The sequence below is a fragment of the Hippoglossus stenolepis genome, chromosome 5 (assembly GCF_022539355.2).
Source record: "Hippoglossus stenolepis isolate QCI-W04-F060 chromosome 5, HSTE1.2, whole genome shotgun sequence".
NCBI lineage: Eukaryota > Metazoa > Chordata > Actinopteri > Pleuronectiformes > Pleuronectidae > Hippoglossus > Hippoglossus stenolepis.
The window spans coordinates 16717981-16741286 of NC_061487.1; the positions used below are offsets into that span (position 1 = coordinate 16717981).

At 45.2% G+C, this 23306-nt stretch overlaps 1 protein-coding gene across 1 annotated transcript in view; it reads right to left on the bottom strand.

Moving 5' to 3' along the window:
- Positions 1–23306, bottom strand: part of igf1ra (insulin-like growth factor 1a receptor) — an 83143-nt gene that overhangs the window by 4900 nt on the left and 54937 nt on the right. Inside the window, exons 3-20 of the mRNA XM_035156283.2 lie at positions 17511–17811; positions 16376–16512; positions 15617–15761; positions 14593–14801; positions 14346–14472; positions 13304–13539; positions 13033–13200; positions 12388–12595; positions 8583–8866; positions 8337–8479; positions 7681–7846; positions 7459–7561; positions 7188–7258; positions 6867–7096; positions 6197–6301; positions 5641–5800; positions 5286–5415; positions 2919–3053 (exon numbers count right to left, since the gene is read on the bottom strand). Of these exons, the coding sequence (XP_035012174.1) occupies positions 2919–3053; positions 5286–5415; positions 5641–5800; positions 6197–6301; positions 6867–7096; positions 7188–7258; positions 7459–7561; positions 7681–7846; positions 8337–8479; positions 8583–8866; positions 12388–12595; positions 13033–13200; positions 13304–13539; positions 14346–14472; positions 14593–14801; positions 15617–15761; positions 16376–16512; positions 17511–17811 (3058 nt within the window). The remainder of the gene's footprint in view (positions 1–2918; positions 3054–5285; positions 5416–5640; positions 5801–6196; positions 6302–6866; positions 7097–7187; positions 7259–7458; positions 7562–7680; positions 7847–8336; positions 8480–8582; positions 8867–12387; positions 12596–13032; positions 13201–13303; positions 13540–14345; positions 14473–14592; positions 14802–15616; positions 15762–16375; positions 16513–17510; positions 17812–23306) is intronic.

The window sequence follows — 23306 nt, forward strand, 5'->3', positions numbered from 1 at the left end:
TATTCTACACTTGCTGACAGCCACAACAATGACTCAAAAACTCTTCTTCTTACAGCATTTAAATGGAGACGTCTGAAATGTTGACATGATTTATGTATGGCTACATGACTACACATACAGTAAGGCCCGTAATGTAGCATGTACTCAGCAGCGCGGTAAATCATGCGTCAGGTCGCTGTGCCAGGCCAGCAGCCGAGCTTTGGGAATGTCAAAGCAACATCATAAAACGGCAGCAATATTACAGTTTTGTGTGGTGCTACACCGCACACCACAACTTCAATTACACACAAACAAGCTAAGAATACTCTGAAAGACCCGCTGACATAAACACCTTGGTCAATTCTCCTCTGCTCTTACGGTTCCCTCACTCTTGTTTTCTTTCTCCCCTCAATCGCCTCTCTGCAGCCTCTGCAGCTGGATGCCAGTTCCTCTCCGCGCAGAGGAATTATGGGTAGAGCTTTTACTTAAACACACGCCTCACTTCATACTCTGAAGCAGCAGGGGGCTCTGACTTGTTTTTCAGCAGTGCAGCAAGTGTCTCAAAGCTGACGTTCAGATGTCCAAATCCAGGCACCGAAGACCTCCCATGAAAAGATGTGTAATGCTTGGAGCCGGGCCGACACGCCGGAGTACCCTGTCTGCTGAACCCCCCCACCATCTGCTGCTGTGCATGATGCTCATTGATGCAAATTTGGAAAACAAACTGCAGTAAATCCTGACGTCTTGTCAGCGTCATGTCAATCATGGCAACACAGACACATGGTTTTACCATGAAACTGAATTGACTTATATTTGACCTGTCGTCAGTGACATTGGCAACAAGCAGCGGCTCAGTGCATGTACTAACCCGAACATGGAACTGTGTCAGAAAACACTGGCCCCGATCTTCAGCTGCTATAACGCTCCTCAAGGTTTAACTCCATCCTCTGTTAAAGAATCCTTTAATGCACCAAATGATCTGTTTAAATAAAGCTTGACGGGCTGAAATTTAACTTCTTAGCTACTTTTTGAAGACGAAGATGTCGCCACAGATGGCTGCTTCAGCTTGTTCGTCTCATCCATTTTTCTGTAACTCCGCCAAGAAGGTTATGCAAACATGCAAGGATTCTTTTATCTATATCTTATATTTTCACCCCTGTCCATTTGGTTGGTTTGTTTGTCAGCAGGATTACGCAAGAAGCATTTTCAGAGAACATTGTGGAGCGGTGGAACACAGGCTAAAGAAGAACCCATTAAATGTTGGTGTGGATTCGAACAAAGGGGCAGATCCAGGACTTCTTTTTTCCCTTTCTTTTAAATGGCGAGATGGAGCATTAGCCTTGGTGGAGGGATGCACTCTCTAAGTGCTTCTAAAGCTTGATATCTTTGATAAGTTGTACGTCTGTACCTGGATCCTCCTTCGCCATGCTCTGTATATAGAGACAGTTGCTATGAACTGGAGTTAACTCCCTGTGTGAACATACTTTTCCATCACATCAATATATGCTGTGAGTGTTTTCAGCAAATGTCTAATAGCGATTGTGTTAAAATGATAAGTTCAAGATGAGATTTGGAGGCAGTCAGGCTTTTTGTGAAAAATTGCAGGGACAAGGCCAAAATGTATCAAAAGAGATGGACAAAGAGTCCTTGAAACACTCGAGACAAAATCAGAAACAGACACACTTCAAGGCCAAGTGTGAGTTCAGAGCAGCCTTCCACCATCCACAGTGGATGTTGATAAACCTAAACAGGAATCTCTTCCAGAACTGCAGAACAGAACTGCAAAACATCGCACATGCAATGTCCCCAGTGTGGTGAGACATTTATTCACAATAGCACTGTAAGTGATAGCGAGCATTCCACAATAAAATCACGATGTTTAATGTGATCACGGAGTCTGCGTTTCTTTTTCGGCCAAACCCTGCAAGACAGAATGCACTTTTGTCCGAGGGGAAACTGGAGACCGAAACATGGGAAATCCAATCAGTGACCCGCAGTTACCTGACCATGGGAAACACACACAGCACAAGGAGGAGACATTCATAGCTCTCCAAATGTGACTCATCCCTCTGCCTATTATTCTGCCAACTTCCTCTTCTTGTATCTTTCTATTCACCCTTTGTCAAGGACGTCTGGCCTCGCTGCACTCCAGCAATCTTCTGGAAATCTCCATTAAGTCAGTGCAGCAGAGGCGACCGGCCTGACTTCCCTGTGTTCAGCCCAGAGACCCAGAGGCTACCCCACCACCTCTGTAACACAATCCACACACTCCTGTAATCAGGACAAAACAGCCGTGCTGCCATGGAAACCAGAGGTTTGTGTCTGCACAACACTCGGCCCTTTTTCTTTTTTTTTTACGCTCGCACTCTCTTTCTAAGGTGAGGTCAGCCGTGGAGAGTGGGAGGGAGCAGCATGCCTTCTTATTGAGGTCAGAGAGGGAGTGGAGAAATGCATAGATGCAGCGCTGCACGCCGACCAGCAGCCTGCGCCGGGCCCTCTCTCCTCTTCTTTCATTCGTCCCTCACTCCCTTTGCTGACGCCAGACACGGTCGGTCCACGGCGGCAGGAATGATGGGCATTTTTCACACGGGTCATGGCATCCCTTGTATGGGCCGGCGATGACGGGTGAGGAGGGGGGACAGGATTCTTGCTGCCAGCTGACCACTGCAGCCATGTTGTCAACGGACCGCATTTAACCTGTGACGTTAATGTCAGGCCTCATCTTGGCTCTGCCTAAGCATGCACACCACATGATATCCTACACACTTGGAAGCACGACTCAAAATAAACGCGGGGTGAAATATTACCGGGGGCGGGGGGGAGCGAAGGACCGAAGAGGACGAAACAATACATCCTGCAGTGGTGTTACAACCTAAACCTGGAAGGTCAGAAGTGGGTGATAATACAGTTATTGATCAGGGATAGAGAGAGAGACTCACAGCATGTCAGGGCAGTTGTCAGGCTTGTCCAGGAGTCCTCCCTCCATGACGAAGCGCAGCACTTGCTCATTGGTCAAGCCCTGGTAGGGCTGCTCCGCTAAGGTGGCGATCTCCCACAGCACCACGCCAAACGACCTGTGACAAGAGAGGAGAGTTTCATATAAACAGAGTCCGTCTTATCGATGTTAATCCATTCAGGGTTTCTGCAGATTTCAACAAGGTACATTTGAGACTTTTTAAGAGCATAATTAAGTAGATTCAAGACTTTATGACAAGTATGACAGAAAGAAAAAGGAAAAATCCATCCCAGAATCGTTAACATTTCCCAATAACTGAAGATAAGGTGAAGTGGCCTTGTAGAGAAGAACCTTCGAACCGCCACAAGGATGAGGAACAGATCGGTGAAGAACCCATTCAACTTTGGTGCAGATCCTGAAATTTAATTGTTTTCACTTTCTTCAACATAGTTTTTTTTTTTACTTTTGTCACTATTTACTGATGGAAAAAAAATCATGGATCTTGATGACACATTTAGGGAGCTTATATTTATGAGTGTGTGAAATCTTTTCTAAAAGCCACAGGTATAAATTCTTAAATACAATAGTTTTACTTTGTTGTTTTAAAATGAACAAACTAGTGTGTTGGACATTTTCTCACCTCACGTTGTTTGACTGCAACAAATTTACTCTGAAGACACCAAAAAGTCCCACAGCCCCCCCATCACCTACAGTCAACTTTAATGGCCGTAACAAGTGTAACCTGACAGCGTTTGGTGATTTAAAAAAATGTTGCAGGGCTAAGAGAAGCACTTTGTATGAGCTTCTTCTAATGTTATCGCCATCACATTAATCCTAAAAAACTGTCGGCCTAATGAGCAAGAATAACGTAATCTGTGCACCATGTGTGCCAGTCAGTGGATCACAAGGATGTCATTAACACGGGACGAGCCAAAGTTTTAAGTGTTTACAGTAAAGTGCAGCGTGACCTCGAGCTACCTCGCACTGAGATAACCGTGTAACTATTCATGAGGAAAATGTTCAAACCCTACTCAAAAGAGACCACAATAATTGCTCACTCTCGCAAGTCATATTTTCACCACTGGCACGAGTTCTGAGAAAACACTCGCAGTCTTTAAAACAGCCTTGTTACGACACACTGCACATCAGCGGCTGAGGCTGTTTTGTGCTGACAGACGAAGCCGCATTCGGGCAGCTTTTCTTCATCCGCAAATTACAAGTCACCTCCTCGCGGATGGGTTCATTTTACGCTGAAACTTCACGTGTGCAGCTTTAAAGAGAAAGATAGAGGGCGTGAATGTGGAGGTGGGTTTGTGCGAAGCGGCGAAGCCTCTCATTTGACAACATCTGGAGCAGTTTAAGCTCGACTCTCAGGGACCGGCCCCTGGGACACTTGGAGTTGGGAAACAAAAACTTTCATGGGAGCTAGTAAACACTTGTATTTCTCGAGAACAATATCGTCCCTGAGAGAAAAAATGTGCACGGAACAATGAGCACGGATTTCACCAAAACACTCTACTGGTTCTTTCGTGTTCTGTCTGGACGCCGCTCTGAGGAATTTCCAGAGAACCAGCTGGAGGAAAAAGGGATTTCGGTGGTTTTGGAAGCACCACCTGTTGTGACGTTAAAAATGTCTGTGAAGTGATCCTTGACTCCACAGCATGAAGTGTTTTAGCGTATCCACAAGCTCGAAAACACAAAATATGCAGACATTTTTTAGATTCTTTGTAAACCCCCTGGATTAAGGAAGGTTTGTACATGTATAAGTCAGGCTGCAATATATAAATCCAATTTGTTTTTCTTTTCTAGATCCGATGTTTTGATGTATCTGTTCACATTATATTTTTTAAATGTGGCCTGGATCAGACAATGTGAGCTGGTCATGGCCTGCAGGCGCAAAAGAACAACAGGATGTCACACGCAGCCCCAGGGTGTACGGAGGTAAACAAGGAGGAGAGGCCGGTCATAAACATGGAGGCACAGATGTGAGCGTTTATGGTTTCAGTTTTCTTTTGATATGCTTTCAAACAAAGACTGGTAACAATACAACCCCTTAAGTTTTGCTTAGACAGATGTGTCACCCCAAGGACTTATGAGGTCTAAAACCTCTCTGTCACATGGCTGTTCAGGCTGAGGTTGCATTTCAAAAAATCTGATCTGTTTCTGATTTAGAACCACATATGAAAGTGGCCCGAATCTGAATCTGAAAAGCACAGATTCCATGAGATTTCTGCTGTTCACACTGTAATTAAACAATCAAAAAATATCAAGAAATCTGATTCTGAACCCTGTGTGAACGTAGTCTAAGTGTGCGTGTGCATGTGTGTGCAAGAGGGATGTGTTCTCATACCAGACATCAGACATCGTAGTGAACACGCCATCCTTAAGTGACTCTGGAGACATCCAGCGGACAGGCAGCAAGCCCTTCCCTCCTTTTCTGTAGTAATCCGTCTCGTAAATATCTCTCGTCATGCCAAAATCTGAAGGGAAAAAATGAACACAGAGTTGGGGGAAGCCACTGAGAATCACTCACTCTTTGTGTGGGAGAGGAAGCTGCTGAGAGCCTCATCCATTCCCCTCATCTCCTCCCTCCCTCTGTCCATCTACATTAAGACTCCGCAGCCTCCAGCACTCCCTGAAATCCAAAACACTTCGGTGCCGAGCGACCACAGCCGGCTGCAGGCGCTGTATTAACATCAACTCACCTCCGATCTTCACGGTGAAGTCCTCGGCTACCATGCAGTTCCTGGCAGCCAGGTCTCTGTGGACAAATTTGTTGGCGTTTAGGTATGACATGCCGTCAGCGATTTCCCCCGCCATCTGGGTCATTTTCTTGAGCGGGGGTAGGACCTGAGTGGTGGAGTTCTGCAGCAGAGTGAGAGGAGATGAGGTGAAGGGGGGGAAAGAGCACAGTGAAAACCCTGTTCAGTCTGAATTCATTTCAGGACTCTGCTTTCCTCAGTTTTGCATCACAAAGGGAGGGATGGATACTGTGTGTGGAAATGCAGGGACAGGATGTGTGTGTGGTCGCACATCAGTGTGTGCATCTGTACGAAAAGAGGCCATCGGCTGTTTCTGTAAGAGACCTGATCTGGACCATAGAAAGACATATTCTGGTGTGTGTGAGACAGCGACACTGCTTGTTGAGAGTTCAGACTTGGTTTGAGGGTTTGCAGTTTGAGCTGCGGAGTTTTTCAATAATTGGCGTCAAACCGGATAGTGAAATGTGTGTGTGTGTGTGTGTGAGGAAAAGCGTCTTACTTCTTTGCGCAGCGAGCGCAGGTGGCTCTTGAGATCTCCTCGTGTCATCAGCTCCATAATCACTAAGGTTGGCTGCCCCTGTGAGACCACGCCCAGCAGCCGCACCTGCACGAATCACAGCACAGGTCAGGAGGGAGGAGTCAATGGTCCCATCCCAAATTAATACTTCCACCTAATTTTAAATGTTTTGAGAGGAGGTCCCCTATGACAGATTACTATGAAGATTAGAATAAGTATAGACTGTACGATGCTCAGCTGTTTTGCTAATACACATCTGAAATAGGATATACAGAGTTTCTCTAAAACATACTTTAATAATTCAGTGTTTGTTTTTTTGGCAGCCAGACTTGATAAAAAGGTTTGAGCAGCTGCTTTCCACGGGGAGAATGGTGAACGCATCCGTTTAACGTAGTTAATGAGGCTGTGATCACGCTGATGAGAGAATGTGGACGATCTCCAGGAGACTAAACCCTACCTCAGGCTGCAGCTGCCTGGGTAAAGACAGCCACAGCGCTCCTGACCCGCTGACCTCTTTCTATCTACTTCTACGCAGATTAATTAGGAAATGATTAGAATCGAGAAGCAACTGGGTTCAATACTGTGTTGGATTATTTTTAGCCTGATTGTGATGATCTTTTTCAGTCTTTTCTGTCTCGTGCGTCCTCCTTACCACATGGTGACAGTTGAACTCCTTCATGACGGAGGCCTCGTTCAGAAACTCGATGCGCTCCCTCATGCTCGCCGTCTCGTTGACCGTCTTGATGGCCACTCGCGTCTCTGGCTCGTCCTTGACCACACCCTTGGCTAAACCTTCATACACCATGCCGAAGGAGCCCTGGCCCAGCTCCTTGTGCATGGTGATCTTCTCCCTCGCTACCTCCCACTCGTCCGGGACGTACACTGGCAAAAAACAACGGACGGCAGGTCAACACCACGTACGTGCAGCAAAATACAAACAGCAAATACTTGAGAAAATATTGAATAATCTTACTCTCAGCAGCACTGAAGTATTCTGGATTGACAGATGCATAAAGGACTCCATTTCCCAGTCTGTCGCTGTTCCTGTTAACATGAACACGGCTCGGTTAGCCGGCACACAGCTCTGATTGTGTAAGGCTCTACAGGAAGTCTACTCTTAACCACAGTGTAATGTTAAAACAACATCTAATCATCTCTAATTAACATTACAACAGGAAGTAAAGGTACATAATCAAGCTCCACCAATCAGGCGATGTGTGGAGCGCGGTGATAAAGACGCTTACCTCTTTTTGTTCACAAAGAAGAGAATTGTGGTGAGGCTGGCAATGACGAGCGTCGCTATGATGGGGATTATGATGACCAAGTAAAAGGCAACACCGTCGTCTCCTGTCCGGGAAAAGAAATATGATGGTGATTTCACTAAGAGGTGTTTATATCTTATTTACTTTAAGCTAGACAAGAAATTAAATTGTTCAGGACTGAATGTGTGAGAGCTGTTGCATTACGTTTGGGTGGAGGCACGTAGAAGAACACGCTCTCCGTCCAGGAGCCGTTCCCTGCGAGAGAAGTGGCGCGCACACGGGCAGAGTAGTTTCCTGAACCGAGGTTGGTCAGACGAGCTCCGCTGTGCTCCCGGTAGTGGTGCCGCGACACACACTCGTGTTTCTCAGGCTAAAAGAAAAGAGAAAAGTAAGATGTGTAAAACACCACTTACAGGGACTTACACTCCAAATGACCTTTTGCTTCTTGTTGTTGGATGTTTGACCTTCACTGTGCTGAATGATTTGTGTGTAGAGTTTAACACCACAAGGCTGTGTTCACATTGCTCTCCTGTGCTCAACTTCAATCTCAGTTAAAGACGTCAGGATCCGATGGAACAGGATTTTGTGTCATCACAACTAGTTTGTAGCTATTCCTGCCACAATAGGTGTTAATATGTCTGTGTGTTAAAGTTCACTTACAATGATCATGATCCTGAATTTTTTTCCTCACATTTAAACTTCAGCATTTAAAAGATGCTAAAATGTTTCAATTTTCTTTGTACAAAAGAAATGTAAGACGAAAATGTTTTTTTATCCCTATCGGTATTTTTATACTGTATATAATTTGAATTGTCTTTATTTGTCCAAGGAGTTCTTCAGTTTCATCCAGTCTGGCTCACCTCAGTCCCCAGACGGAACTTGATCTCATACATCAGGATGAGTCCGTTGGGCATGATGGGCTCCAGCCAGTGCAGCAGCACACAACCCTCGACCTTGTCACTCCGCTCATAGATCACCTTTCCAGGGATGTCGTCTGCTTTGACTGGGAAACACACAAAAAACACACATGCAGGATATTATTACAAGAATGTGTTTACATTTGTTACATGTTTCCATCATAGATCGTATCCAGGTCCGTTTCTCACCTGCAGGTTTGGTCCTGGAGAAGACGAATGCTCCGGCGCTGCAGCGGCCCACCTCCTCATTGCAGGCGTGGATGTCGAGGCGGTAGACTGTGAAGGGCTGCAGGTTGGGGATGTCTAAATATTCTGCTGCGCTCTTGTCCTCTGAGAACGGATACTCTCTAATAGGAGGAACGCCATCCGTACTGTTGCCCGGCCCGAGGCTGGTGTTCCCCTTCCCGGCGCTGTCGTGGAACAGCGTGTCGTTGGCCACGCCGAACACATCTCTGCGTCGACGGTCTGGAGGTCTGAAAAACAGGGAAAGCTGATTTAAAGGTTCAGTGTGTACGATTTCGGTGTAAGGGTAAATTCAGCTGCAACATGCAAATTCACCACTAGATGTCACTAAATTCTACACTCCGAGCCTTTAAGGACAGTGATTAATATTATGACAAAAAAAGGCAAAAGAGGTAAACTGTAAATTCTATTGTAACAAATATTTGTAGGTTAATGACTCCCACAAGCATTTTAAACAAAGGTTAAGCATCTTGCTGGACCACGTGGAGTGAATGTGTGTTATGGTGTGTGTGTGTGTGAGTGTGTGAGTGTGTTGTATGCGTGCACAGCATGTGTCCAGATGCTGCAAACTACTCCCTGTGGAGCTGTGTAGAAGAAGGATGAGGTCAGACGGATCATAGCAAGGTGGACAGACAGCGAGAGAAAAAAGAGATTTGAACTAATGCTGCTGTCCAGTTTTATCCCAAACAACAATAAGCAAGGATAGAAGCTGAAAGATATAAAGTGTGAGAAAATATGACTTATTCTTTCTGTTTCTCTACCGACTTTCTGAACCAACATGTTCAATCAAAATGTCCAGTTTTCAGCAGCGACATTAACGCCACCGAGGTGAACAGACACCTCGTCTCATAAGCTGTGGAGCCTCCTGGAGCTGGACGTCGTCATTACTGAGGGTCGGCAGCCGCTGACAGCTGTGACTGTAGCAGCAGCATCAGAAACACACAACACTGACCCTCAAGCCCCCGCTCAGCGTTACTTGTGAAAAATGTCGGGTCCTTAGGTGACACAGGGCGGACAAATAAGAGAGTCCTGGTTCTGACAGAGTGGGGAAATGAAAGGCAGCAGCAGGTAACACCAGAATGTTGAGCCTTTTAAAGAGCTCCTGCAAGTGAGATATATTTTTAGGATTTTCTTTGGAACAGTGTGAGGTCAACAGGAACTAGAAGCTCGATATTTCTACCTACACAGCTCAGCTCAGACTGAAGTAAATCAGGTTAACACTAACCATTATTTTCGAACCTGGACAAGTCGCCATCAGGGCCAACATACACATTCACGTGTACTGACAATGCTACATCCACATACCTATGTTTTGATTTGAAAACACATCAACTCTGCTACGTCCACACTACTCCAGAGTTTTAGAGCCGCTACAACTGAGAAGTTTGGAAACGCTGCTGAGCCCATTTTAGTTTAAAAACCTCGGGACTGTCCCTGATCAACCTAATCCCAATATGCATGTCTTTGGACTGTGGGAGAACAACGCAGGGAGAACACGGTGCAAAGTCAACACAAAGAGTGCTGGTCAAACTGAGATTCCAACCAAAAACCTTCTCTCTATCTTGTTGTGCTAACCACTGCACTAGAATATTATATTTCTGTCAAGACAGCTTCTTCTTTTCAGCACGAGCAGGAGAATTAAAATCTCAAACGAAGAGATCTAACTGAGCAAAGCTGAAGTCGAGCACCTTCTGCGTCGGAGCAGACATCCACATACAGGAGGAGGGTGCAGGCACACACAGATCCGTGGGAAACACCAGTCGCACTGACATGTTAACATTCCTCTCCGACTGTCATAACTGGAGCGGCTCTTCAAAACAGATCAGTGACCTCTGACGACACATTAAAAATATATGACAACTGACTGGAAAGCAGATACACAGATGCCGCGGGTCTGATTCGAACTGACGCGCGAACCTCTCGAGCCGCCTTGTATCAAAGCAACAGAAGAAGAGGGACGAAGGAACGAAAACCTGAGGATCTAATTTTTCCTAACGAGCATTAAGAGGGTTAAGCACGGCGGCTCTAACACTGTGAGAATGCTCTGCAGCTGATTTAAGCATGACCTTATAACTAGAGAGCCACCACAGTCCGTGTCCTGACCTCGACTGCTAAAAAAAGATCTACCTTTACGCAACGGAATCCAGTCAGGAAAGCCATGACTACACTCTCAGTCTTCGGCCTGTGGAGCACATTATTAGTGCCCTGGCCGCAACATATAGCAGACTCACAGAAAAATGACTGAAAGAGCCACAAAGGAAGAAGAGGTAACCATATGTATTCATCGTGGGTTTATCAGCAGGCGGGTGACACAGTGAATGAGTTGTCCAGGCAGCTGATAACAGGTTCTGGATCACACCACAAGGTCGTCTGTTCAGATACCGACAGACATCCTCTTTGTGCATCTCCAGCAGTAAATCAGTCTGCCCTCCTTCACTTGTCTGTTTGTATTCTGCTGCTGATGGGGCTCTTCCCTCATTCATTTAAATTCCACATGGATTCACTGTACATTTCCTGGCAGCTGTCTCGCTCCAGAAAGCAAGAAAAAAAAAAAGGAGTCTCAGACAAAGAGAGCATGCGAAGAGGAGGCGGAGGAGGAGAGTGCAGAGCGACAGAATGGAAAACATTTCCTCTTCTTTCTGTTTCTGTTTGCAGCCGCCCTCTCTCTCCTCCTCACCCCCTGGTCCAAACCCCTAAACTTTTTGAAAAGCCTCCCCCCCTCGATTTTTCAGGGGGCCTTTCCTTGGAGTGGTTTGTAATAATGGCCGGCTCTGTTACAGTGGAGAGCCTGGGCCTATATACAGGATAAGCCCCTCGCTGCAGGCCTGGGACCTGCCACCCGTCTGTTTCCTCGACAGCTATACTATAGCAAATCCACACAGCCAGATAGGGAGGAGGGAGGAAGATATGAGTTCAATTACAATAGAAAGCTGTGTTTTATTATTCTTTCTCCGCAGATATATCGATCCAATTCCACCAGAGCATTGTTAAGAAGAAAAGGGCAGCGTAACACCGTTAAATGGATGACCTTTGATGGAATCCTTTACAAGATGTGGATCTATAAGATACCTGCTGAGTGCAAAGCAATAAGTATATCAAAGGTCTCCATATTTCACCAGCATGTGCTACGGCACCGGTTCACAGAGGCTTAACGTGTGAACACAGGCGTGAGGGAGAGGAAAGAGAGCTGGAGTCTTTGAAACAGTTAAACGTCTGTAGCCACGAGCAAGTTCAATGATAACACAACACAACAGTCAGTCCCCATTGTGGCGAACAAAAGCCTAAGCAGCGACAAGCGTGCAGCCAAAACTAGGCCCTTCAGACTCCTTAATCATATCTCTCTCCTGGGTTTGTTTGTGTTGCCTAAATTGCTGCCTGCTAGGTCCCCAACATCCCCCCCGTGCCACCGTTGCCGTGGCAACAGAAAGCCACAAGAGCGCTAAGAAGGCTTTGGATCCTACTCAGCGTGTCTCCTCATCCATGCTGCCTGACAAAAAAGGCCGAGCCCAGCAGGCCGGCCAAGCCCCCGTCCGGTCTGTCAATGCCCCCGTGTTTGGATCCTGTCAGCTTCAACAGAGGAGCCCTTACACCCGGGGCCGCCACCTCATTCTTCATTTTGCCCCATTAAGGCAAAACAAGCTGCGGCGGCTCTTTGACTGCCTTTTCCTCGCAAGCGTGAAAAGGAGGTACAGAGCAGGAGCTGTAAACAGGAGATGACTGATATTACAGCGCCATACGTGGCTTACTGTACCTCGGCAGAAAGATGGCATTGTGGAGGAAGTTCTCGAAAATCTTCAGAAAGACGCGGTCGTCCTTCTCCCGGTCCTTCTCCTCGGGCGTTTTCTGGCAAGCGCAGCACGGGCCCTTCTCTCCCCCCGCCAAGTCGGACTTGGTGGGCTTGGTGTTGTCGTCCATGTCTGTGAGCCCTGTCGCTGAGATCCGGATCGGGATCTTCAGCTCTGTTGTAAGGAATAAACAAAAAGAGTTTAGTGATCCTGCATTATTAAAACAAACATTTCCCTTATTATAATTGAAGACAAATGACATTACACCTAAAGACATGAAAGACAATAAGAAGTTTACAGTTGTGCATGGGTGTGTGTGTGGTAGAGGGTGGGGGTGGGGGGTGTGTGTCAGTTTGGTGGGTGAGTACAAAAAAAATCCAAATCTAAAATAACAACACTTCTTGCACAGATTACGTTTTTAATGTTTAAAGACTAATTTAACACTTTGGGAAATATATGAATTCATATTTTACATACAGAAAGAGCAGTGTTCATCTTCTCGACTAACTCTCATCAAGAGAGGAAACAACCATTTTCCTCAAAAGTCTTGAACTATTCCTTTAAACAACGAGGAAAGCCGGATCAGTGGTTTTTTGTAGAGTAATGCCGACCTTTGGAGCAGTAGTTGTGTTGGTATAGCTCCCTGTCCTCAGACTGCTGCTGCCAGCGGACCAGGTAGTAGGTCAGGTTGCCGTTGGGAAACATGGGGGGCGACCACTTCACCACCAGCTTGGTTGAGGAGTTGGCGAACGCGCGGGCGTCTTTAGGCACAGAAGGAGCTGCAACAGGGACAGAGTCATGGTATGTTATATTTATATGTTGCATCACTTGTAATAATGTACTGTATAGTTATGGTGTCAGCAGACCGATGGTGAAACTTACGCGCTGGGCGTGTGCGGACGTAGATGATGTCACTCTTTGCCCCAGTGATGTGTTTGCCCACCACCTGCAGGGTGATGGCCTTCACGAAGATGGCGTACTGGGTCCAGGGCTTCAGGTGCTGAAGACTGACGTTGGGTTCGCTGTTTTCATCCTGAGGAAGATCCACGTCCACCATGTGCCAGCTGTTTGAGCCGCAGCCGTCCTGTCCGTCGAACTCGGTGATGTTCTGGAACGGCCTGGTTGGAGACACAGGACATGGCTGCACATTTAGAAAAAAAGAAATTGACTTGAAACATGAAATCTTCAACATTTACAAAAAAAGCCATATCAAACTCATCAAAACTGTTTTATTCTAGGTTATGTTTGAAGATATGATTCATCTCGACAACTCTTGCCAATTGTTTTGCATATTTTTGCCCGTTATTTATGCATGTTTTAAATTACCACTGACCATTTTCCAAAGAATATCATGCAGTTGTTTTTAACTGATATTTTTTTGGGACATTTCGCTCTTATTGACAGTACAAGCCTGAAATAGTGAGAAACAATAGGGGGAAGACTCTGGGCTATAAAACATAGAGTTTTTATTTAATTACCAACATCTGAGGCAGAACTTTGCTTTGCTGTGTTCGAATTCAAGAAGAAAACTATAACTCAAACAATAAGCAGATATTTGGTTGGGTTTTTTTTGCGAATGAAAAAAATCTTCTCTCTACAGCTATATTTAATCAAAGTACCTCAACCAAGTCTTTTGAAAATATGAAAATAACTGACAGTAAGATGAAGTACACACAGATACAGCAGGAATGACTTGTGTAAATAATCCTAAATCAGAAAGCTGCAACAATCTAAAGTGTTTTTTCTCCATAAATCTTGAGTTGAATACTGTCTAAAACATGATGTTTTAAATTTAAAGTAATATCTCTAAATTAGAGTAGGTTTTTGTATGAAAAAAATCCATATCCACTCTTCCTCAGTGTGGAGTTAATTGTATAATATGTGTTACAGGGGATAAGGAGTTGTTTGTCTGGTGGATACTCACGACTCCTTGTAGTAGACGATGAAGCTGATGAGGTCTCCGGGGTCTGACGGCTGGTAGCGCTCCCACATCAGCTTGATCATGTGACTCGTTGATTCGTTAGACTTGAACGTGAGGGTGTGACTTTCACCTGTCGTGACAGAGCAGGACCCTCAGTGAGACGCACGTATCGTGTATACAGTCATACACTCAGAGAATGAGAAGAGGAGCCCACGGAACCCACTGTAAAGGATCATGTGAAAATACTCACAGCTGGCTCTTTCGCCGTTGTTGCGGAAATCCCCCTCCTCTGGCTTCACGGTGATCCCCGTCTTCTCCCACATGGTGTGGATCTCAGACATGCAGAGTTTGGGGTTCAGGCGGAAGAAGAGGCGTCCGGCTCGAATAGTCAGGTTGTGCTGAGTCCAGTCCCACAGGTACTGCAAGTGCTGGTTGTCGATGGTGGAGAAGGAATACATGCTGAAAATGGAAGATAGAAATAAAGAGTGAGGTTTCAACCATCTCATACAGATCAAGAAAGTATTTGTTATTGTCACTGAAACATGGAAGCTGAGCTTGACTAAAATGTGATTTTACAGGATTTGTTTTGCCACCTGGTGGCAGCATCAGGCACTATCGCAGGTGGCCATCACTGAGCTCAGGGTTGTGAGACCGGGTTTGCACAGAGGAGGACGTGAAAGAGAAACAGCATGGTGCTAACACTCTGAGCTCTAACCGGCCATGTAATGCAGCAAAGCGAAGGGAATGTCTGCCATCCTCGACAGCATTCCTGACTGAAACTTTATCCTGGGAGAGACAGGGCAACAGACTTTCCCGTGACCCCTTTGGCCAGTACCAAAAAAACTTTCCCTCGTAGATCAGACTGGTGCTGATACCACAGTAAATACAGGGGCCGGTGAACATGAGACCCGCTGTTCAGAATAGTAGCCACGCTCACTTATCTGACCTGTCTGAATCACTTTTAAATATAATCGAACGCGTCTAATATAATGTTATCATGTTATCTATGATCTATCCATGTCACGCGATTCTACAAGAGATTCTAATTCCATTTATCATATTGTGTGAACGTGCGCATCCACCATCGAGGGCAGACACTCGACAACAATAAGTCCCTCTGACATTTATGCAACTTCAATGATATGTTGGTGACAGCCTCCCTGCTAGGCTGAGGTTTTGCTCACGTCCTCTAATTCCCTGAGTCACCGCACACACACACATACACACACACACACATGGTCACAGACGAGCAGTCGCAGACAGACAGGCCATACTTGTCGATGAGCTCCTGCCCATTGATGAAACGCAGGCTCTTGAGAAAGGACAGCGAGCCAAGCGCGTGGGAGTGTCGAATCTTCACAAAGCCCGTCACTGTCTGGATCAATCCCATGAAGCTCTCCAGCTCAGACGCTATGTTATCTGGGGACAGGAGATAAACATAAACATAAACATAAACACACAAACACAAACACACACACATAGCATAGGAAATAAAAGCCCGTGAAAGCCTTGTTTAAAAACACACAGGGACCTCTACTGCTACTGTTCTGGCTCTTAATGCAAATATCCCACCGAGCACTGAATTGTATTATCTTTATCAAATGTGGAGATTAGCTCATGAACCATCCTGTCAACTTAGCAATAAATAAACCACATTATAGTATAATGTGACAATTGGGTTAAAGTGCAAGAAGCAGATGGACTGTTGGGTTTGTGACCCTCCTGTGTGTCCCTGCAGCTCAGAGCGCCCGGCCCTCGTGCTTTAACTGCCTTAGTGATCATCATATGTGCAGGGCAGCAACACGGTGCAGCACAGATAGTAAACTGTAGTCAGTAAAGAATCATTACAGGAGACTGTATGGCAGGTTGTAGACGAGTTAAATACTCTGTTGGCGAATGTTTCAAAGCAGAGAACCATTAGTGTGTTTAATCTGCTTAGTCCACTAAAATTGTGCTGCAGCGTAGTGTGGTCTACGAAGCTAATTCACACTTAAAAAAAACGTTCCGGCAGGCTTCTGCTCAGATGCACTCACTTCCACGGCGAATGTTGATGTCCAGATTGCCCTCGATGACGGTGCAGTCCTTCAGCGACTGGGCAGCATCCACAGAGTCGATGATGTGGGGTATGCAGACCTTGTCGCACAGTCCGTTGCAGGCGCTGCAAAACATTCTGTGTACGGGGAAGAAGGAGAAGAAAGACTGAGAAAAAACAACAACCACCTTACTATCTCACGCTGAAATCATCTGTTCACTCCCCGAGCTCCCGAGCATTCCAAGGGATTCAGGCAAATAAATTCACTGCGCGATACAGGGTCACCCCTCACACGGAGAGTATAATCTTTTTATGGGCCCTCATCTGAACCCTCTCCCTCTCTCTTTCGTGAGAGAGTGATTCACCGTATTGACCTCAGAGACTAAACAGCAGCGGTGTGGCCAAACAAATATACGGCAGCAGAGAGTTGGCGTGGAAAGTTTGGGGAATTGACGAGACAAAACAGGGAGGGAAGCGTTAAACAAAGGAAATGTCCAGTGAAGGAATTGTTTGACAGTTACGAGTCTTGTCCTAAAACCTTTGACTGTTAATCTGTCAAATCTACAAGCTCAGTGTTTCTGGGAAGTCCAGATGTGAATCATTAATAGTGCAACAGGCTCTTGATCTTCACACGCTGACTCTAAGAAAGGAACCTGTGAGTGAGGGGCTGGTTCAGGAGAAGTTCACCTCAAGGACACTTTATACAAAAGTATTCATTACGCACAAGTGCACGGTGCACACATAAGCTGCTGTAGTGTGTGTGTGTGTGTGTGTGTGTGTGTGTGTGTGTGTGTGTGTGTGTGTGTGTGTGTGTGTGTGTGTGTGTGTGTGTGTGTGTACAAAAGAGAAGTGGCATGTCTATTTACAGAACAACTTGCCAGGAAATGAAAAATACTAAGTAAATATAAAAATACCTGTTTTCTCGCATTATGAGAAAGATCAGGTGATGATCGCCAATAAATTTAAATACAGAAGACTAAAGAAAACTTAAGCCTTGAGAATTTTTTACGAGACATAAGGTAAAATATCTAACACATTTTTTTCAAGAGCTCCTCCTAATATACGGTAAATTCGCTGTCACCCGGCACAGCATTTCCAAATCACACCTAAAGTAGAAGTGAAGGGCACGTCTTTACCGATTAGTCTCGTTGCGTGTGAAGCCGGAGGGGCAGTCGGGCATACATTCTCCCCCGTGGATGACAAAGTGAGAGTCGCCGGGCAGGTGCACTTGAGAGCACAGGTCCATGGTGATGCAGCGCCAGCCCTCGAACTTGTAAGTGCCCGGGGGGCAGTCTGGCACGCAGCGGTCCTCGTGGAAGTAGTGGAGGCAGGCGGAACAGGCCATGTCGTTGTTGGGTTCGGTGCAGCTGCCCAGGCACTGGCTGTGGCAACACTCCCCCTTGTCGGTGCAGGCGTGCTTGCAGTGTTCTGGGCAAACTGAGGAGGAGGCAGAGAAAGATGGAGGAAGAGGTCAGTTTTGGCGGGTGCAAAAAATAACAGTCTGCACTGCTGGACACAATTATGACAAAATAGAAAATGATAAAAATTAAAAGATGGAGAAATTAACAGATTTTGATTTAAATGTCTGTGTAAATCTATAACAGCTTCAGAACAGGGTCAATAATGAAAATCAGGATGTATTAATGATATTATCTGCTTACTAACAGGCCAGAAAGAAAAAGACAATGCAAATCTCCACTAAGGCCCAACAGTCCCCTTTAATTCAATCAAGCTGCACCAAATTTCACACACTCATAGATATCAGTTCCCTAAATGTGCTTGATTTGTTTTCATCAAGATCCATGAATTATTCTCTGGGAAAACAGAGACAATGTTGATAACGCCCTATCTCACAATGTTACATAAAGGGATCTGCCAGGACGACAGAAAACAGGAGGATAAAGCTCAAAAAGACACAAAATGATCAGCTATATTTGCACCGATTGTGATTTCAAAGTCAGTATAAATGTACAATAGCTTCAGATTTAGGTAACTGATGAAAACCAGGATGTATTAATGATATTATCTGCCAGATAGAAAATAGGTTAAAGTGCAGTGAGGGAGAAATCCAGTACAACATCTGTGCCACATGTTCTTGTAATGTTCAGTTTTTCTTTCAGAAATCAGTTTAATTCAGTTTCTGTTTATTATTGAGGTCATAGCTAGTGATTATGTTGTCCTGGACTGAATTATACTGAAATGTGTTTCTAATAGTCATCCTCCCTTTGTGTAAATATGGTGACCAAAACATTTGAAACGTCTCTAAATATAATCCATTCCAGTTCCACACGACTGTAGACTACGACCTCAAGAATAAACATATAGCTAATTTAATACAATACTAAAAGCTGAACATTATTATCTGTGTAAAAGGGGAATTGCCCTGAGCCGTTGCAGTGGATTGCATTGAACGTTACATATGTACCTAATAAAGTGGTGCATGAACAGGAAGATCTGACAGGAGACAGAATGAACGTGTAGACACTAATACAATATGTGACATTTTCAAATCCTTAAATGTCAGGTTTTAGGATAAGAAAGGTGCAAAACTATAATCAGCCAGCGGTGTGTGTGTGTGTGTGTGTGTGTGTGTGTGTGTGTGTGTGTGTATAACAAGCTGTTTTCTGCTAATGATTGTTTGAGGAGTCTCTGTCTAGAATAGATAAAGAGCCGGTCTGGGAAAGAGTAAGTCAAGAGTTAAGGTTTCTTTGGAGGAAAACGTGTGACAAAAGTCATTCGTTTTAAAATCTCTGAATATTAGAAACTCTGCATGTGGCAAACCCCAACCCCCACCACACACACACACACACACACACACACACACACACACACACACACACACACACACACACACACACACACACACACACACACACACACACACACACACACGTATTGTTTGTATATTGGGGGCTTTCAGTGATAACTGTTTATTGTTAGGGCCTTTGTTATTGCTGCAAGACAAATTTCCCCACAGGGGCAGAAAAACTGAACTGAACTGAAATAAGAGGCACATCTCGCCTGGTTCCTTAGCAACTGCCTCCTGGTGCAAAGCCAGAGCTGGAAGGAAATGTGCACACATGCGTGCACACACACGCAATCATACAAACCCAGACAAAAGTGCAATCAAACACACATTTCAACACTTTCCTTATAATTGTCAAATCTGAGACGTCTTTATTTTAGCCATCTTCATTGTGCACATAAGAGTGTAAATGATGAACAATGAGTGCATGTGTGACACGTGCACACATACTGGCATGTGCATATTTGTGTGTCGAAGAGGAAGAGGAGAAGGGGAGCTCTGCTTGTTTATTCACTTTTAAATGAAATGCGGGTGTCAGCGCATCAGTGGTCCAAACTGACGCCTGAGCTAATCTCTCGATGAATATTTCATGACGCTTTGCAAAAACATTTGTGTAGGTTAAGAAAGTGACAGTGCACTAAAGAAATGCTGCAGAGCCCCCCCTGATAAACACAACAACTCCCGTTTCGCTTCACATGGGAAGGGGTGGGGGGGAATGATCATTCTCACTCCTGACAGTTTCTCAAATACTTGTCATTCTTTCTCACATTCAGTCAAATCCAACTGTGCAGAAGAGGTGAAACCCCTTCAAGATTATTTATGACAAAAGAAAAAAAAACGTCTTTAGCTCTATCGTCAAAAAAATAAACAGATCTCATTCAGTTACACCCTATACAATCCTTTTCTTCTATACACTGCAGCACCTCAGGAATTTTAGATAAATGTCTCCTGATAAGATGGATCTGGAAGTGACTGCACTTTCTACACTTTCCCTACAGCACAAGTAATAAAGTTTAGCCACAAGGCCTTTAGTGTGTTATGTATAGCTTCACACATCGTATACGTTCTCCCACTCTTGCATTACTGCATCTTTTCTGGATCTGGTCCAAAACAAGCTCTTTTTTAAAGCTACAACATCAAATGCCAACACACACACTTCCACATAACAGCTGTGATTTGATGGTAAATATGATGCAGACATTAGTGTGTTAAAAGCAGTTAAATTAGTGAAACATCAGCCAGGCTTCATTTTCTTGGAATCCTACCAAAAGGGGGCAGCCAAGGCAAACTCTAATGAGCCTCATTGGAGGAGGTCCCTTTCCCCTCTGCATCATTTTAACAGATTCCTCAATGAAGAGAAATTCCAAACATGCATACCTTCTGCCAGAAGAAAGCTGGAGGGAGGACGCATTGCTGCCTCGAATCCATATAAGTCAACCGGGTTTCTGTGTGACACCAAACAACCCGCGGTATCAAGGATACAATCCTCTATTTATAGATGCTCCGAATGCAACCCTATTTCCACACCGCAGCTCTCCACACATCGCTATGCAGGGCATTGTGGGTTTGCACTACTTCAAAGCAAAGGGACTACCTAACAAGGGGCTCCTCTTAAGATAAGTCGTCATCGTTCCTGTCGTCCCCCGAGTGGGCATTTGATACGAGCAGGAATAAATGAGAAGCATCAGCCGGTTGGTATTTGACCCTATTAAAGTGCATACCAGATTATATAAAGCAATTAATGAGGAGCTGGACTGCAGTCTGTGGAGAGAAAAACTTTAGATACATTAACACAGCTACATTTTCTTTGGAAATGCACCAACTTTGCTACGGCTAAAGTTTGGAAATGCTGCTGGCTACGTCTTAGTTGGTAACGATGATATAGACACTTGCTGATTGGATCTTTTCGAGTAGCCTTTGCTGATTCGTCAGGATCCTATCACGTGACCCCCTTACGGAAAAGAAAACAACTTGCACTAGCCTCAACTTCCTCAGTAGACGGAAACACAGATAATAAGTTACAAGTGTTGCTGACCCTGTTGTCTTTGCTAACAGCTAATTCCTGCCGATTTAATAACTGCTTACATGCAAAGAAGACAAGCTATTTTACTAACAATCTGTGACAATTCAACCAAATGTTTCCTGTTTACACCAGAACACGCGAGTGGTCACATATATGCAAATGTAGCTGTGGAGAACCTTCACCTCCCATTCACCTTCAATCTTTGCGAGCAAGGAGGCAAATAAAACATTCACTTCCTGAAGCGAGGCAAATCGCAGCGTTGCTTGGCCTGGAGTTCTACTTTAGTGAACTTTCACCTGCGATATTCGATTTGTTTGTATGACTGTGCCCTTGTGTGTCCACTTGTGTGGGGAGATTGTTTAGTTTGAAAAACGCCATTTGAAAACGAAAGCCTGGTAGTATAGATGTAGCCCTTGTCTGCAGGATCAAGTAATTTAAAGTGCAAACAGGGAAGGATGGGGAGGTTTATGATGTTGTACGTCTCATACACTACTTCAGTTGTTACAGCCTATAACCCTGCTGTTCACCAGAGCACTGCGACATGAGCAGCATCGAAGTCCATGTCCGTGTCATCAATAGTAAACAAGACAAGAATCAGCACTGAGGAGTCTGCCTCCGAGCAGCCGGCGCATCCCTACGTCTGCCGTTAAATAAAGCAGCTGAGGGAAGGAGGAGGAGGAGGAGGAGGAGGATGCATCACTAATAGGCCCGAGAGACAGACAAGTGCTGTTCACTGTTGTTTTATTTTTTGTGTGTTCTAAGGTATCCTCCAGTCGCTGGACTATGTGAAGAATCCGCAGAATGTCCCAGACAGCAGAGGATTCGGGGGGGGGGGATGCTAATCCCCCGTTCTGCTGCAACTACGCAACAACAACTTGAGGAATTGCTGAGGAAACCTGAGAGGAATAAGCTATTTGAGCTGCAAACATGATCAAGGGAGAGAATGTGAGATAAGAAAAAATAGGACGTTGATGTGTTAGATTCCAGTTTTCGACCAAAAAATACAAAACATGATTATTAAGATTATTCCTCCATCAGGAAAAGCGCAGCATGAAAAGCGGGAGTCAGGGTCATGCGACTCCTATCCCCCTCTACTTCGCCTCACCCCTTCCCTTTCAACACAGTCTGACACAATCGACCCAAAAAAGTATCTTTTGCCTGATAACAGGGATGGATTTCTACACTGTCTACTTGGAGAGGGTGTGTGTGTGTGTGTGTGTGTGTGTGTGTGTGTGTGTGTGTGTGTGTGTGTGTGTGTGTGTGTGTAAGACAAGACAATGGGTTCTCACTCCTGGGTTTCTCAAACAACTGATCTTTATTGAATAAAACTGGAGGTGGTTTAAGAGGAAGAGGAGTGCAGCGCGGCGAGCCATCCCATCTGAATGCAAGTCATGCTCAGTTTGCAGGAGAGCGTGCTGCGTAAGGAGACTACTATGCTGTTTACATACGGAGGCTGGTGACTCATTTACTGCCAGAGGAAAATTTGGTCAAACTGATATCATTTTCCGATGATCCATCAAAGCTCTCCACCGTAGAGAAACGTAGAAAAAAACAACTTGTCTCATGAAGGATGAAATGTGTCATTCTTCATTACATATCAAAGCATGGTGTTTTTTTTCCCTGTGTCATCGGCGTTAGTATAGGAAGCGTGACAGACAGTTGGGAAATCATTCATTATTCACAGCGGGGCTGGGGGCGGCGGGGAGGAGGAGGGTGTCGGGGGAGGAAGAGTGGGGGTTAAACTCGGAGCCATCTGCCGGACCAATGGCAGGCGGGCAGGGGCGGTTCTAACTCCGATGACTGACATGTTATTGAGTCTGGAGCAGAGATGGTAAACAAGTCCTCTCTTGAGCAGGCGCTGGGGGGGGGGGGGGGGTTGTAACCATAGTGATTAAGCGCAGCTTTTCCACAGATTCCGAGGAAACCGTGAGTTAAGGAAAAAAAAACTGGACACACGCAGTTTGCACAACAACGAGCCTTAGTAACATTCTTCCTGTAAATAGTGCCGACCCTGAACTGGGACATCAGCAAAATAAGAAAACATGACTGGTTTGTACTGGAGCACGGATGAATTTCAAATCAAGGTATTTGTCAGGAAGTAAA